The sequence below is a fragment of the Otolemur garnettii genome, unplaced genomic scaffold (assembly GCF_000181295.1).
Source record: "Otolemur garnettii isolate 467f Iridium unplaced genomic scaffold, OtoGar3 scaffold00001, whole genome shotgun sequence".
NCBI classification, from domain to species: Eukaryota; Metazoa; Chordata; class Mammalia; order Primates; family Galagidae; genus Otolemur; species Otolemur garnettii.
Genome location: NW_003852396.1, coordinates 28,241,168 through 28,255,520, shown reverse-complemented (window position 1 = coordinate 28,255,520; position 14,353 = coordinate 28,241,168). Strand labels below are relative to the sequence as shown.

The 14,353-nt window shown below is 40.3% G+C and overlaps 1 protein-coding gene and 1 pseudogene across 1 annotated transcript in view; both read right to left on the bottom strand.

Moving 5' to 3' along the window:
* C2CD3 (C2 calcium dependent domain containing 3) overlaps nucleotides 1–14,353 on the bottom strand; it is a 142,218-nt gene that overhangs the window by 60,405 nt on the left and 67,460 nt on the right. Inside the window, exons 20-22 of the mRNA XM_003780906.3 lie at nucleotides 13,278–13,401; nucleotides 7,174–7,442; nucleotides 5,930–6,019 (exon numbers count right to left, since the gene is read on the bottom strand). Coding sequence (XP_003780954.1) covers nucleotides 5,930–6,019; nucleotides 7,174–7,442; nucleotides 13,278–13,401 — 483 coding nt within the window. The remainder of the gene's footprint in view (nucleotides 1–5,929; nucleotides 6,020–7,173; nucleotides 7,443–13,277; nucleotides 13,402–14,353) is intronic.
* On the bottom strand, nucleotides 10,332–10,808 carry LOC100961671 (annotated as a pseudogene).

Sequence of the window (14,353 nt, the reverse complement as noted above, 5' to 3'; positions counted from 1 at the left end):
AAAAAAAAAAAAAAAAAGACAGAAAAGAAAATGTACCCCCAGTGACAGTGTTTCATCTGAAACACTGAAAATGTACCCCTAGTGTCAGTATATCATCTGACCATGGAGATGCAATGAGATTAGATGGGAAGAACAAAGGCTAAGAGTTGGAAGACCTAAGTTCTCTGCTTGGCTCTGCTCCAAATTAGTGGTTTATTCTGGCTAAACCATTAATCTTCCATAGCTTCCATTTCCTTACATAACAATAGGGAACATAATGCTGATCTTGTCTACCATACAAATTTGTTATGACTATCAATTGAGATAATGGTTTAGAAAGAGCTTTGAAGGACAAGTGCTTTAAAGGTGTCAAGTTTCCATCATACTATAAGTATGATGGAAAAGGCATGGAACAAGTGTCCAGAGATCTAGGGTCTAGACCTAGGTCTTCCACCAAAGGAACCGCCACTTACAGAACATATACCGAGGACCAGACTTTAGATTTCAATAACAACTATTCTTTATTGAATATCTATTGTGTATCAGAAATTCTACACATTTTTTCATTTAATTCTTCTGAAAACCCTATGAAGCTCTGAGGAATAAATGGGATAATAATCCCTATCTTTTTTTTTTTTTTGAGACAGAGCCTCAAGCTATCCCCCTGGGTAGAGTACCGTGGCATCACACCTCACAGCAACCTCCAACTCCTGGGCTCAAGCGAATCTCCTGCCTCAGCCTCTCAAGTAGCTGGGACCACAGGTGCCCACCACAGGGCCCAGCTATTGTTTCGTTGCAGCCATCATTGTTGTTTTGGCGAGCCTGGGCTGGATTTGAACCCACTACCTTAGGTGTATGTGGCTAGCGCCTTAGCCACTTGAGCCACAGGTGCTGAGCCAATAATCGCTATCTTACAGAAGAGAAAATGGAAGCTCAGAGACCTTCCCAAGTTATTAGAGCTGCCAAGTGGTAAAGCTAGAATTTGAATCCAGGTCTAACTGGCTCTGAAGTCTATGTTTTGCCTAGTATAGGTTCACATTATCTTTTCTGAAATAAGGCCAGATTTGTTTCTGAATTTAGAATTTGTCAGATTCTAGAAAGGCAAAAGACTGCATAAATTGAATATTATGTAAGATTATTTATCAGGGGCATATACATCAGGGGTTTGAAAACTTATTCCATAAAAGGCCAGAGAGTAAATATTTTAGGCTTAGTTGGTCATATGGTCTCTGTTGCAACTATTCAATTATGCTGTTGTAGTAACAAAGTGGCCATTGACAATATGTAAATTAATAGGCATGGTGTGTTTTAATAAAACTACAGGCTAGGAGCAGTGGCTCACGCTTGTAATCCCAGCACTTGGGAGGCCAAGGTGGGTGAATTGCCTGATTCACAAGTTCGAGACTAGCCTGAGCAAGAGTGAGACCCTGTCTCTAAAAAATAGCTAGGTGTTGGGTGGTGTCTGTGGCTTAGGGAGTAGGGCGCCAGCCCCATATACTGAGGGTGGCAGGCTGAAACCTGGCCCTGGCCAAACTGCAACAAAAAATAGCTGGGTGTTATGGCAGGTACCTGTAGTCCCAGCTACTCAAGAGGATGAGGCAAGAGAATCGCCTAAGCACAAGAGCTAGAGGTTGCTGTGAGCTGTAATGCCATGGCATGACAGTGACAAAGTGAGACTTTGTCTTAAACAAAAAATTAAAAATAGCTGGGTGTTGTGGTGGGTGCCTATAGTCCCAGCTAGTTGAGAGGATGAAGCAAGAGAATCATGTAAGCCCCAGAATTTGAGGTTGCTGTGAACTGTGATGCCACAGTACTCTACTAAGGAGAACAAAGTGAGACTGTCTCTAAAAAAAAAAATAAGTAAATAAATAAATAAATGAATGAATGAATAGGTGGCACCTGTAGCACAGTGGGTAGGCCACAACACTGAGGCTGGAGCGTTTGAAGCTGGCCGGGGCCTGCTGAAACAACAATGACAACTGTAACAACAACAACAACAAAAAGTAGCTGGGCATTATGGTGGACATTTATAGCCTCAGCTACTTGGGAGGCTGAGGCAAGAGAATCGCTTAAGCCCAAGAGTTTGAGGTTGTTGTGAGCTGTGATACCACGGAACTCTACCTAGGGCGATAGCTTGAGACTCTGTCTTAAAAAAAAAAAAAAATATATATATATATATAAACAAACAAACAAACAAACAAATAAATAAAACTACATACATAGTGCCTAAGTTTCATGTCATTTGAGGTCAGATTTGGCTGCTCAATAAGTTAATAAAAATTTTTGGTTTTTCAGCAATTTTTGGATTTCAGAATTGAATGCTATATTTTCTGAGAAAATTTTCTGAGAAGACCTTATTAATTATACTTTAAAAATAAAAAGATTTAGGTTTATTGAGATCAATTTAAATTTTAATTTGAGATTAAAAGGGCTACCTAAAATTTTCTGTCTTCTGGGCAGGTATTTAATTTTTCTGGGCCTTTCTATAGTTTCTGACTATAAAATGAGGAGGCTGAAATTTTTGATCTCTAAAGTTCCTTTCCTTAGCTTGGACAGTCTAAGAAACTATGGTTTTAATAATTTATTTTTTTTCTTTTAGGGTATAAAAGTATAAGTTTATTTTGTATTTAGGAGAGCGACATGGGGAGGCGGGGGAAGAGAGTGAGAAGCAGCAGGGAGATGGTGTGGTATCCCAAAGAAAGAAAAAGCTAGTAATTCCTCATCTCTAGGTGTTAGTTTTCCTACAACCTAGGGGTTCTTAACATTTTTTTGGTCAGAGATCTTTTGGCTCTAATGAAAGATACTATGTCTAGAAAAATGCATGAATGCATATAGACACAAAATTTCACATCATTTCAGTATTTAAGAACTGGTGGGGATCTACCCAAAGGAAAAGAAGTCATTTTATAAAAAAGACACCTGCACCTACATGACTGTAGCACAATTCACAATTGCAAAGATATGGAACCAACCTAACTGCTCACCAACCAAGGAGAGATAAAGATACATATGTATGCCATGGAATACTTCTCAGCCAGCCATTAAAATTAATGAAATAGTATCTTCTGCAGCAACTTGAAAGGAATTGGAGGCCATTAACCTAAGTGAAGTAACCCAGGAACCAAAAACACAAATACCACAATATTTTTACTTTTAAGTGGGAGCTGAGCAATGGGCATACGTGGTCATATGTCATACAGAGTGACATAATGGACACTGGAGACTCAGAAGGGGGGGAGGTAAGAAGGGGAGAGTGGGATGAAAAATTATCTATTGCAGTGGGTGCCCATGCTCAGTGGTTAGGGTGCTGGCCACATGCTCCTGGGCTGGTGGGTTAGAACCTGGCCCTGGCCTGCTAAACAAATAAACAAAATAGCTGGGTATGTGATGTGTACCAATAGTCCTAGCTACTAGGGAGGCTAAGGCAAGAGAATTGCTTGAGCCCAGGAGTTTGAGGTTGCTGTGAGCTATGATGCCACAGCATTCTACCGACAGTGACAAAGTGAGACTCTCAATTAAAAAAAAAAAGAAAAGAAAAATTATTTATTAGGTACAATAAATAATCGTACCTAATAATTATTAGGTACAGGTGATGGGTACATTAGATCTAAACTTCTCCACTATGCAATTCATCCGTGTAAAAATAAAAAAAAAAAAGTGTATCCCCTAAATCTATTAAAATTAAAAACTGCTTAATTAGATGGTCCCTTTACTTCCATGATTCTGTAACTAAAGTTATTGGTGGGAGGACAATAAATAGAATGTTCACTTTAGAATAACTGAATACAAAGGCCAATAATATATCCCAAATTGTCTGAAAGGTTTATATGTACAAGGTTTATTTTTAAATTAAACTTATGTTTATGTCTCTTTTTTTTATGTTTATATCTTTAAAAATTTTTTATTTTTTTGAGATATAGTCTTGTGTTGTTGCCCAAAATAGAATGCAGTGACATCATTATAGCCCACTGCAGTCTTGGGTTCCTAGGTTTAGGTAATCCTCATGACTCAGCCTTCTGAGTAGCTGGGACTACAGGTAACCAACACCATAACTGGCTATTTTTTTTATTTTTTGTAGAGGGGGGGGCTCTTGCTATGTTGCCACAGCTGGTCTTAAACATTTGGCCTCAAGCAATCCTCCCACCTTGATTTCACAAAAGTGCTGGGATTACAGGTCTGAGCTACTATGCGTGGCCCTAATGGGGCTAATTTTAATTTGTAGAGATGGGATTTCCCAGATAGTGCCTGTTCCCTGAGAAACTATATTAAATTACAGAAGAAAGGAAACTGACATGTCCTATGTTTCCAGCCCTTGTTGGATCTTTCACATGTATAATTTCATTGAATGCTTCCAAATAATCTTCGGAAACAGATCTTATTATTTCCATTTATGTAACAGAAGGAAACTGTAGATCTGAGAAATTAAATAATTTGTTCTAGATTACAAACAGTAAGTGACAGAAGTAAGAATGAATTCCATATCAAGTTGTACAGACTTTTCTCTGGCAGGCACATACACAGCACCAGTTTGTTAGGGTATTGGCTCAAATGTTAATTCACAACTAAATTGAGAGATGTGTGATAGAACTCTAGAAACTAGATTACAGAATCCTAGGGAAGAAGATGGGTGAGAAAACCAAAACTAACAATTACAGTATATCTACAATGTGTTAAGTACTTTTTATAACCAATTTCATCAATTATTACCTATAGAACTTATCAGGATTAACTGTCTCCATCCATGAGACAAGAAAACTGGGGCTTAGAGGGTTCAAATCTTTTGGTTAAGATCATCCAGCTACTAGTAATTTTCAGTATTTCCAGACTGCTCTGGGGTTGTATCTTTTTTGGGGGGGCCTTTATCCAATATCATATTCCCTCTTTAATGAGAGATGAGAGTATAGTGAAAAATAATAGGTGAATTGGGATTTGATTTCGAGCCCTCCACTCACTAGATATGCGGTTTTGGCAAATCACTTAATTTCTCCTAGCCTAATTTTTGTTATCTGTCAAATGAAAATAGTAAGATCTTCTAACCTTGCCAGGCAGGGTTATCATGAGAAAATATTTTACAAAGTGCACTTGGCACCTGTAGCTCAGTGGCTAGGGCACCAGCCACATACACCGGAGCTGGTGGGTTCGAACCCAGCCTGGGCCTGCCAAACAATGACAACTGTAATCAAAAAATAGCCAGGCGTTGTGGCGAGTGCCTGTAGTCCCAGCTACCAGGGAGGCTGAAGCAAGAGAATCGCTTAAGCCTAAGAGTTGGAGGTTGCTATGAGCTGTGACACCACAGCACTCTACCAAGAGCAACATAGTGAGACTCTGGCTCACAAAAAAAAAAAAGAAAAGAAAAGATTTTACAAAGTGCTATATAATGTAATGGATATTTGCCATATTCTTCATCATGATTACCACCATCATCAACATCTTAGCTAGAGTAGATGATAGTACAATGTTTTGAGCCTCTTTGTTTATGTTTATGTATATATATTTTTAGAGACAGAGTCTCACTTTATCGCCCCTGGTAGAATGCTGTAGTGTCACAGCTCATAGCAACCTCCAGCTCTTGGGTTTAGGTGATTCTCTTGCCTCAGCCTCCTGAGTAGCTGGGACTACAGGCTCCTGCCACAACGCCTGGCTATTTTTTGTTGCAGTTTGGCTGGGGTCGGGTTTGAACCCGCCACCCTCAGTATATGGGGCTGGCGCCCAACCCACTGAGCCACAGGCGCTGCCCATGCCTCTTTGTTTTATTAGCAGAACTTTGGAATGACTAGAAGACTTAAAATGCTTTTGAGAAAACCTTTGAGGTAGCTGAGAAAGTCCAGAAGCTATGTTAAGGGACTGTATTTTTTTGGGAAATCTTGCAAAGGAGCCAGACAAGACGATCTCTAACAGGGAAATAAATGGAAAAGGTTAGAATTAGAAAGCGATAATTTAGGATCCTTACCAGATCTCTTGACCAGCAGTTCTTTTGTTGGCACTTTCACTATTCCGAGCAGGTAATCTTTGCATGATTGGATACTCGCCATATCACCAGCTGTTAAATCAAGACCAGAAAAAAAAAATTATCTGGTGGTCTACTGACGAAGGGGGTCAGATTGACAGTGTATCCACATAATACTCCATTTACATTCATTGAATTTTAGCATGGAAAGATACATTAGAGATTATCTTGCTCACATATCTCTAGGGAAGAAGATGAGAAGGAAAAGAAAAACTAACATTTACTGCATACCTACTAGTGTGAATACCCTCAAAACAATTTATTTATTTATCTTTCCCAAGACAGAGTCTTATTTTGTCACCCTCGGTAGAGTAGTGTGCTATCTCAAAGCCCATAGCAACCTCAAACTCTGAGGCTTAAGCAATTCTCTTGCCTCAGCCTCCAAAGTAGCTGGGACTACAGGCGCTCACCACAACACCTGGCTATTTTTAGAGATGAAATCTTTCTCTGGCTCAGGCTGGTCTCAAACTCATGAGCTCAGGCAATCCACCTGCCTCAGCCTCCCAGAGTGCTAGGATTATAAGCATGAGGCCCCATGCTTGGCCCACTCAAAATCATTTGTTTAATTATTTTATTTTGAAAAAATTTCAAGCACACAGAAAAGTTCCAAGAATGTGATAATGAATTGCTACACAACCTTCGCCTAGATTCATCCATTAACATTTTGACACTTTTGCTTTATCTCTCTACACTGTTTCTCACATGCTTAATTTATATCCTTCCAATTTTTTTTTTTTTTTTTTTTGCGTGTGTGTGTTGAGACAAAGTCCCACCCTATACCCCGAGCAGAGTGCAATGGTGTCATAGCTCACTGCAACCTCAGACTCAGACTGCTGTCTCAGCCTCCGGAAGCTGCTGGGATTGTAGGGACTTGCTGTGGTGCCTGGCTGGGTTTTTCCATTTTTTTAAGAGTCGGGGTCTCACTCTTGCTCAGGCAAGTCTCAAACTCCTAAGTTCAAGCAGTTCTCTCTCCTCAGCCTCCCACGGTGCTGGGATTATAGGTGTGAGCCACAGTGCCCACGATTCTTCCTATTTTTTGCTATATCATCTACTCTAGCTAAAATAAGTTGCAAAGATTATTACCCCCTTATCTTTGAACATTTCAGCATATATCTCTTGGGAAGGGTTATACCATTCAAAACAGAACCTCTTTTAATTCTGATCCTGATGAGTCATTTAATGCTCACCTGACTTGGTATTTTCATGGTAGATAGCAAAAGTAACTTCCGCAAACTCCAATAGCTCTGCCAGGAAACAGGTCTCTCCACTACAGTGCTGAGTTACCAAATTACATGAGAACTCAATGTGATGGGAGAATTCAGGGGAGAAGGAACAGGCCACAGGGCGGGTTCGGCGCTGTTCTCCCTTGGGCAGGAAGGAGAGATGAGTGGTGACAGAGGCATTGACCCCAACTGTGGCACAAAGCTGCAGAGCAGGTTCCTGTTCGGCCAAGACCCTGTAGGGGAGAGGGGTGAAAATGAAAAGACATCATGTTAATATCAGAAATCAGCTTGAATGCCTAGAAAATAACTCCATTTCTTCCATGAGACCACCAAGAACACTAACCAACCATGTTTTCTACCTAGGCTTTTGGCAGTGCAACATGTGCTTTCTTAGTAATCAATATATCACAATGTGTATGTATGGGGGTGGAGGGAGAATGCCTATCAGAGGACATTCTGAGGACGATCCATTGTCCTGTCAATGCCCTTCAGTCAAAGACCATAGGAATTAACTATAGCTGAACAAGTTCAGTTTATTGCTTTATTGCAATGGAAGAATATATATTCCATGGAGAACCATGAGAAACCACAGGACAGGCTCCGTGCCTGTGGCTCAAGTGGCTAAGGCGCCAGCCACATATTTGAGCTGGTGGGTTCAAATCCAGCCCAGGCCTGCCAAACAATGACGGCTGCAATCAAAAAATAGCTGGGCGTTGTGGTGGGCACCTGTAGTCCCAGCTACTTGGGAGGTGGAGGCAGGAGAATTGCTTGAGCCCAGGAGTTGGAGGTTGCTGTGAGCTGTGATGCCATAGTACTCTTCCAAGGGTGACAGCTTGAGGCTCTGGTGCAAAAAAAAAAAAAAAAAAAAGAAAGAAAGAAACCATAGGACATCTCAGTAAGAAGTATCAGAAAGGACTTATGAACATTGGGCTTATGTTAACTAATTCGGGAAACAGCACAAACAACAGAGTTTGTTCTGGATTGATTTTCTTTATGGAGCTTATCTGTAAGGTAGAAATGCTAGAGTACAGCTAAAGCTAGAATTGGAAGAGCAGCAGCAGTCACTTATTTTAGGCAAGATAGAGGAATGTTGGGCATTTTTGTAGCTTGCATAGTGAACCTTGTTTTGGCCTCATTTCATCCTGGTTGCACAGTGAAGGCACCTTGTGTGATGCTGATGTTTTGTGAGATTGTTTATGTATAACAGGAAAACACCAAAGTCTACCTATGACTGTCAAAGCAGTTCCCAGATGGCTGCTTTTCTTTCTCAGTACAGATGTTCCATGATGCACACACAGAATCTACTCACCTTAATGACACAAAGAGCAGTCAAGTCTTTTTTTCGACTTGTAGGTGACAAACTCCCCTTACCCTAAATTCCACAAGGGACATTTAGGCAAAAAGTTACCTATTCTTGAAGCATTTCCTAACAGCCCTAAAGCAGACTTAGGGGTTCTTTGCTCTAAGATCTGCACTGTACTTCATATATACCAGTAAAGAGTAGTATACCAGATCTGAGTTTGAGTCCTGGCTCCACTGTTTACCTACTGTGTGACCCTGGACAAGTTCTTCAACTATTTCCAAGTCTCAGTTTCTTTGCTAAAATGAAGTTAATATAAGGACACAATAAATACTAAAGTCCTATGTATATTCGGATGCTTACTGTAATTTCATTTCTAATAAAAAGGAAAACCTTTTCCTTTGCATTATCATCAATGATATTTAATAGAAGATTGATTAGTAGAAGACTGATGTGTGTCCATCCTACAGCATACTATGTAGTATATATTATACCTAGGAAAAATGAAGTGGAAATAAACTGAATGGTAGAAGTGGGTAAAAAAATTAGCATAAAATACGCCTTGGCTGTTGTAAAGATAAATAATATATGCAAAGTTGAGAAACTGCCTATGGACTTTTTTTTTTTTTTTTTGGAGACAGAATCTTACTTTGTTGCCCTCAGTAGAATGCTGTGGAATCATAGCTCACAGCAACCTCAAATTCTTGGACTCAAGCAATCTTCTTGCCTCAGCCTTTCAAGTAGCTGGGACTGCAGACACCCACCACAATGTCCAGCTATTTTTAGAGATAGGGTCTCACTCTTCCTCAGGTTGGTCTTGAATTGGTGAGCTGAAGTGATCTGCTTGCTTTGGCCTCCCAGAGTGCTAGGACTATAGGCATGAGACATCATGCCCAGCAATTTGCTATGTAAATTCTGAGTCTTTTTCTGACAATTAAATGCTAGTAAATTTAATGCCATATTGAAGAATTCTAATCTTGGTCTGACACAAGTTTCATGCCTCCATGCCTTTAGACGTCTTCTTCTCATTGACTACAATAGTTTTCACCCTTCTTGAGCATCTTGATAACTACTAGTTGATTTTTAGGATTCAAAAGATCTTTTGAAGTGCCTTGAATGACAAACTAAGGAAGTTGTACCTTATAGTTCCTAAAGAAGAATGTGTACAATTTAGAGGTTCACAGTGTAAACTATAGAAGCACAGAAAGAAAATATTAAAACTTCTTTGTTATCTCACATATCAACATTTTCCTACTCTATGGTATATTTTAGAGAGTATTTAATAAATTAATTAGTATAATAGTATATGAAGATAATTTATACATGAATAGTATACATATATTTGGATGGGTATGCCGCATTTTTTTAAATTAAAAGGAATGCATATAAAATTAGGAGGCCACCACTATCAACAATGGGAAGCCACCAAAAGTTGTTTTGGTTTTTTTTTTAGGACACATTAAAATTTGCTTTAATATTTCTTTGGGGAAAAAAAATCACACTTTTACTGAGTGAACAAAAAACATTTTTACAGTAGCAGTAGGCTATTATTCTTATCTACCATGCCATGAATTCACAGGGAAGAGGTTCCAGTAGCTCAGGGAGTCACCTTGCCATTGAATGTGACAAAGCGTTGATTGACTTTTGAATTCATGGGAATTAGGTTCCAGCACCTTGTATCATCACTGTTACATGAGGTCTATTGGTTATCCTGTGTGCTATGTTGTACACCATTATGCCATGAGCTCATGGGGAGTAAATAGGTTCTTGCACCTAAAAGCATGGGTCCACTGGTACTCCCGTGTCCTATGTTATATGCTTATTATGCCATGAATTCATAGGGAATGGGTTCTAGGAGCTCAGGCTCCTTTCCATTGGTTCTCACAAGTGCGCTTCTCTGGGTGGAGCAGGCTGGCGCTTCAGTTGAACCCAGGCACCTTTCTCTTTGGCTTCCTTCTTTTTCTGATCATTTTCCTTCACGTCTTTCAGGAAGCTGTCTCGGCTCTTAGAGTGCTTAATATGCTCAATATGAACATTAATCCTCTTGGCAAGAATCTTGCCCTTGTTTGTTTACGACAATGCCAACGGCATGCCAGGTAACACTGTAGACTCTTCCAGTTTTGTCATGGTAACATTTGTGTGGCATGCCTTTTTGAACAGTACCCATTCCCTTGATGTCTACAATATCACCCTTCTTGTAGATTCGCATATATGTGGCCAAAGGAACAACTCCATGTTTTCTAAAAGGCCTAGACAACATGTATCGGGTGTCTCTCCTCTTTCCCTTTGTGTTTGTCATTTTGGTGAATTACTGGAAGATGGCGTCTCCAGCCAAAAGGAAAGAACTGTTTTGTTTTTTTTTTTGAGACAGAGCCTCAAGCTGTCGCCTTGGGTAGAGTGATGTGACATCACAGCTCACAGCAACCTCCAACTCCTGGGCTTAAGCAATTCTTTTGCCTCAGCCTCCCAAGTAGTTGGGACTACAGGCGTCCTCCACCAATGCCTGGCTAGTTTTTGGTTGTAGCTGTCACTGTTGTTTGGCAGGCCCGGGCTGGATTTGAACCTGCCAGCTCTGGTGTATATGAGTGGCGCCTTAGCTGCTTGAGCTACAGGCACCAAGCCCGCCAAAAGTTTTAATGTAAGGAAAGACATGACGAAAAAACTCCTCTTATATTACTTTTACTAATACTAAAATGTTCTCAGAAAGTGACTGGAAAAGTCTGTTTGGAGAATTTAGTGAGGACCAATACTATAACTATAATGAACATTTTATTAGCTCTTTAGCATCAGAGACCAACAGTAATTCAATTACTTATTTAGATACCGCAGAGTTAAAGACAAACAATCTGACTCTCAGTTGCAAAAAAAGAAAAAGTGAGGGAACACGTGCTTGTTTCTTTCTTGGACTCATATCCAAAGTAAGCCAGTCTGAAGCAGGAGACTGATCTAGTTCTCCTTCTTACTGGCAGCTGTTTTTTTATTTTAAATTTAGACAGAATCTCAGTTTGTTGCCCTGGGCATCACAGCTCACAGCAACCTCAAACTCTTGGGCTCAAGTGATTCTCTTGCCTCACCCTCCCAAGTAGCTGGGACTACAGGCACCCACCACAACGCCTGCCTATTTTTTTGTTTTAGTAGGCCCAGGCTGGGTTGGAACTCACCAGCTGTACCCACTGAGCTACAGGCACTGCCCTGGCAGCTGTTAAGTGATAGAATTATGCTATGTGGCTCGGGGGACAGAAAAGAGCTCAGGCAGTATCTCTGATTAGAGGAATTCACAGCCTAGATTGGGAAAAACACGTGTATGCCAATAATTGAACCAGCACGAAATGTGCTACAACCAAAGTGCTAATGACAAAGGAAAATGCACCAACTCTGCCTACATGTAGGAAGAGGTCAAGGAAAATTGCAAGGATGATGCAAAATCTTGAAGGAAAGTAGAAACTTGTTAAATAGACGAAAGGCATGGGAGAGAGAAGTATAAACAAAGACCTGAAGGAGGTAAAGAAGAGGGCCATGCCATTTTTCTACAACAGTTTTCTAGGCAGGGAAAACAGAAAGACAAATTCTCCCAAGGGGAAATATGTTTGGTGTGTTCAGAAGCAACAAGAGGACCAATGGTTGGAGTACAGTAAGTAGAGGGGAGGATAGCAGGGGAAGATGAGGTCCCCAAGATAACAGGTGGTTAGATCATGTGGGGTTTCATAGCCATTTTACAGACTCTGGCTTTTCCTATGAATGAGATGGAATGTCACTAGTAGGTTTTAAGTAGACATGTGTCAAGATCTGACTTAAGTTTTTATAGGATCACTGGCTACTATGTTGAGAACAGACTGGGGAACAAACTAGAAAAATAGGAAGTAGTACGCAGAGACTGAAATGCATGAAAAGATTATAGAGAAGCTATAGTGATTGGGAGCAGGATGACGTGAAGGTGTAGGGTATGACCACGGGGGTGATTAAAAAAGGTAGAGGAGGCCAGGCATGGTAGCTCACACTTATAATCCCAGCACTCTGGGAGGCTGAGGCAGGAGGATTGCTTGAGCTCAGGAGTTCGAGACCAGCCTGAGCCAGAGTGAAACCCTATCTATACTAAAAATAGAAAAATTAGTCAGTCATTGTGGCATGCGCCTGTAGTCCCAGCTACAAGAGGATCACTTGAGACCAAGAGTTGAGGTTGGTGTGAGCTATGACAATGCCACAGCACTCTACCTAGGGTGACAGAGTGAGACTGTTTCAAAAACAAGAAAAAGGTAGAGGATAAAATTATTAAGCAAAATCAAACAAATAAGTTATTACTAACAGTTAAATTAGCAAAGACTGTAATTGATTTACTTACTTATGTTCTGAAATGCTTTCTTTTTTTTTTGAGATAGAGTCTTACTGTTGCCCTGGATAAAGTACCATGGTGTCATAGCTCACAGCAACCTCAAAGTCTTGGACTTAAGCAATCCTCTTGCCTCAGCCTTCCAAGTAGCTGGGATTACAAGCGCCCATCGCAATGTCTGGCTACCTTTAGAAATGGCATTGGGGTCTTGCTCTTGTGCAGTCTGGTCTTGAACTCCTGAGCTCAGGCAAACAGCCCACTTCAGCCTCCCAGAGTGCTAAGATTACAGGCATGAGCCACAGCACCCAGCCTGAAATGCTTTCTTAATAAAAAAGAAAAGACTGGAAAATGTACACAAGACAGTTTTGCACATGTGAACATCCTATTGTGTGGGCTACATTGGAAAAAGGTTTGAAAATTGGTTTTCTAAGGTAGACTTACTTGGCTGCTGCTTGCAGACCACAGGCTCTGATAATCTGGACTGAGATGGAGACAGCTCGAGCAGCAAGAACTCCCTCTGCTGTTTTTAGACTATGCCTATACCGAAGGCCCACGTCCAGTAAACCTGAACAATAAGGACAAAAGGAAAACAGATAAAAAGGTTGATTAGAAGAAGGAAGAAGAGAATAAATGCTGCAATAATAAGGGACAGTGAAAGAATGTGTCCTGGTCAGACTCATATTAATTATCACATTTTAGGGTTCACAAAGGCTTAATAGCTTATTAATTTACTTTATGTGCAAAAAACTATGGCTCAGGATTCAATTCTTACTAAGATCACACAACTATCAAAGGCAGAATAAGTCCAGATTTTTTTTTTTTTTTACCCCTCTGGATACCTCCTGGACAAATTCCAGATTTTTTTAACCCCCAGTTATATTTATAGAATTGAGATGGGCTCTAGCCCTTAAAAAAACCTTTTAAAAAGTTTTCATCCCTCATATACTTCTATCCCCCTCTGAAACATTCTTCATATGCCATCTTTTCATAAAAATTCTACCATCCTACTATCACATTTCAGGGAAAGCTTCAAGGAATAACACAAAAGCTGATCAGTGAGGATCAGAAAGAACAATTGAATTTTAATTATGGCAAGATAAAACCTTTTGCTTTGCCAGATACTCTTTAGCAAGCATGCCCAGCAGCTTGATTTAGGCGGCTAAACCTAGTTATCTGATGAAACACTTGGAGGGTAGGTCATAGTGCTGGAAGCATTAGTAATATAATACGGTCCAGATTCCAAATTCTAAATATTTCCCTTCCAACTTTAAGTCCTAACTCCTCACTTACAGTGAATTCCTCATTTAGATTAACTATTGTCTATCAATCCCACATCTGCTCATGTTAGCTTAGAATAACAATAATTCTCTGAGTGTACTACGTAATACAATTTATTTCACAAAGGCTTATTAAAAAGCTTGCTGGCTCGGCGCCTATAGCTCAACCGGCTAAGGCGTCAGCCACGTACACCTAAGGTGGCGGGTTCGAATCCCCAGCCCGGACCTGCCAAACAACAA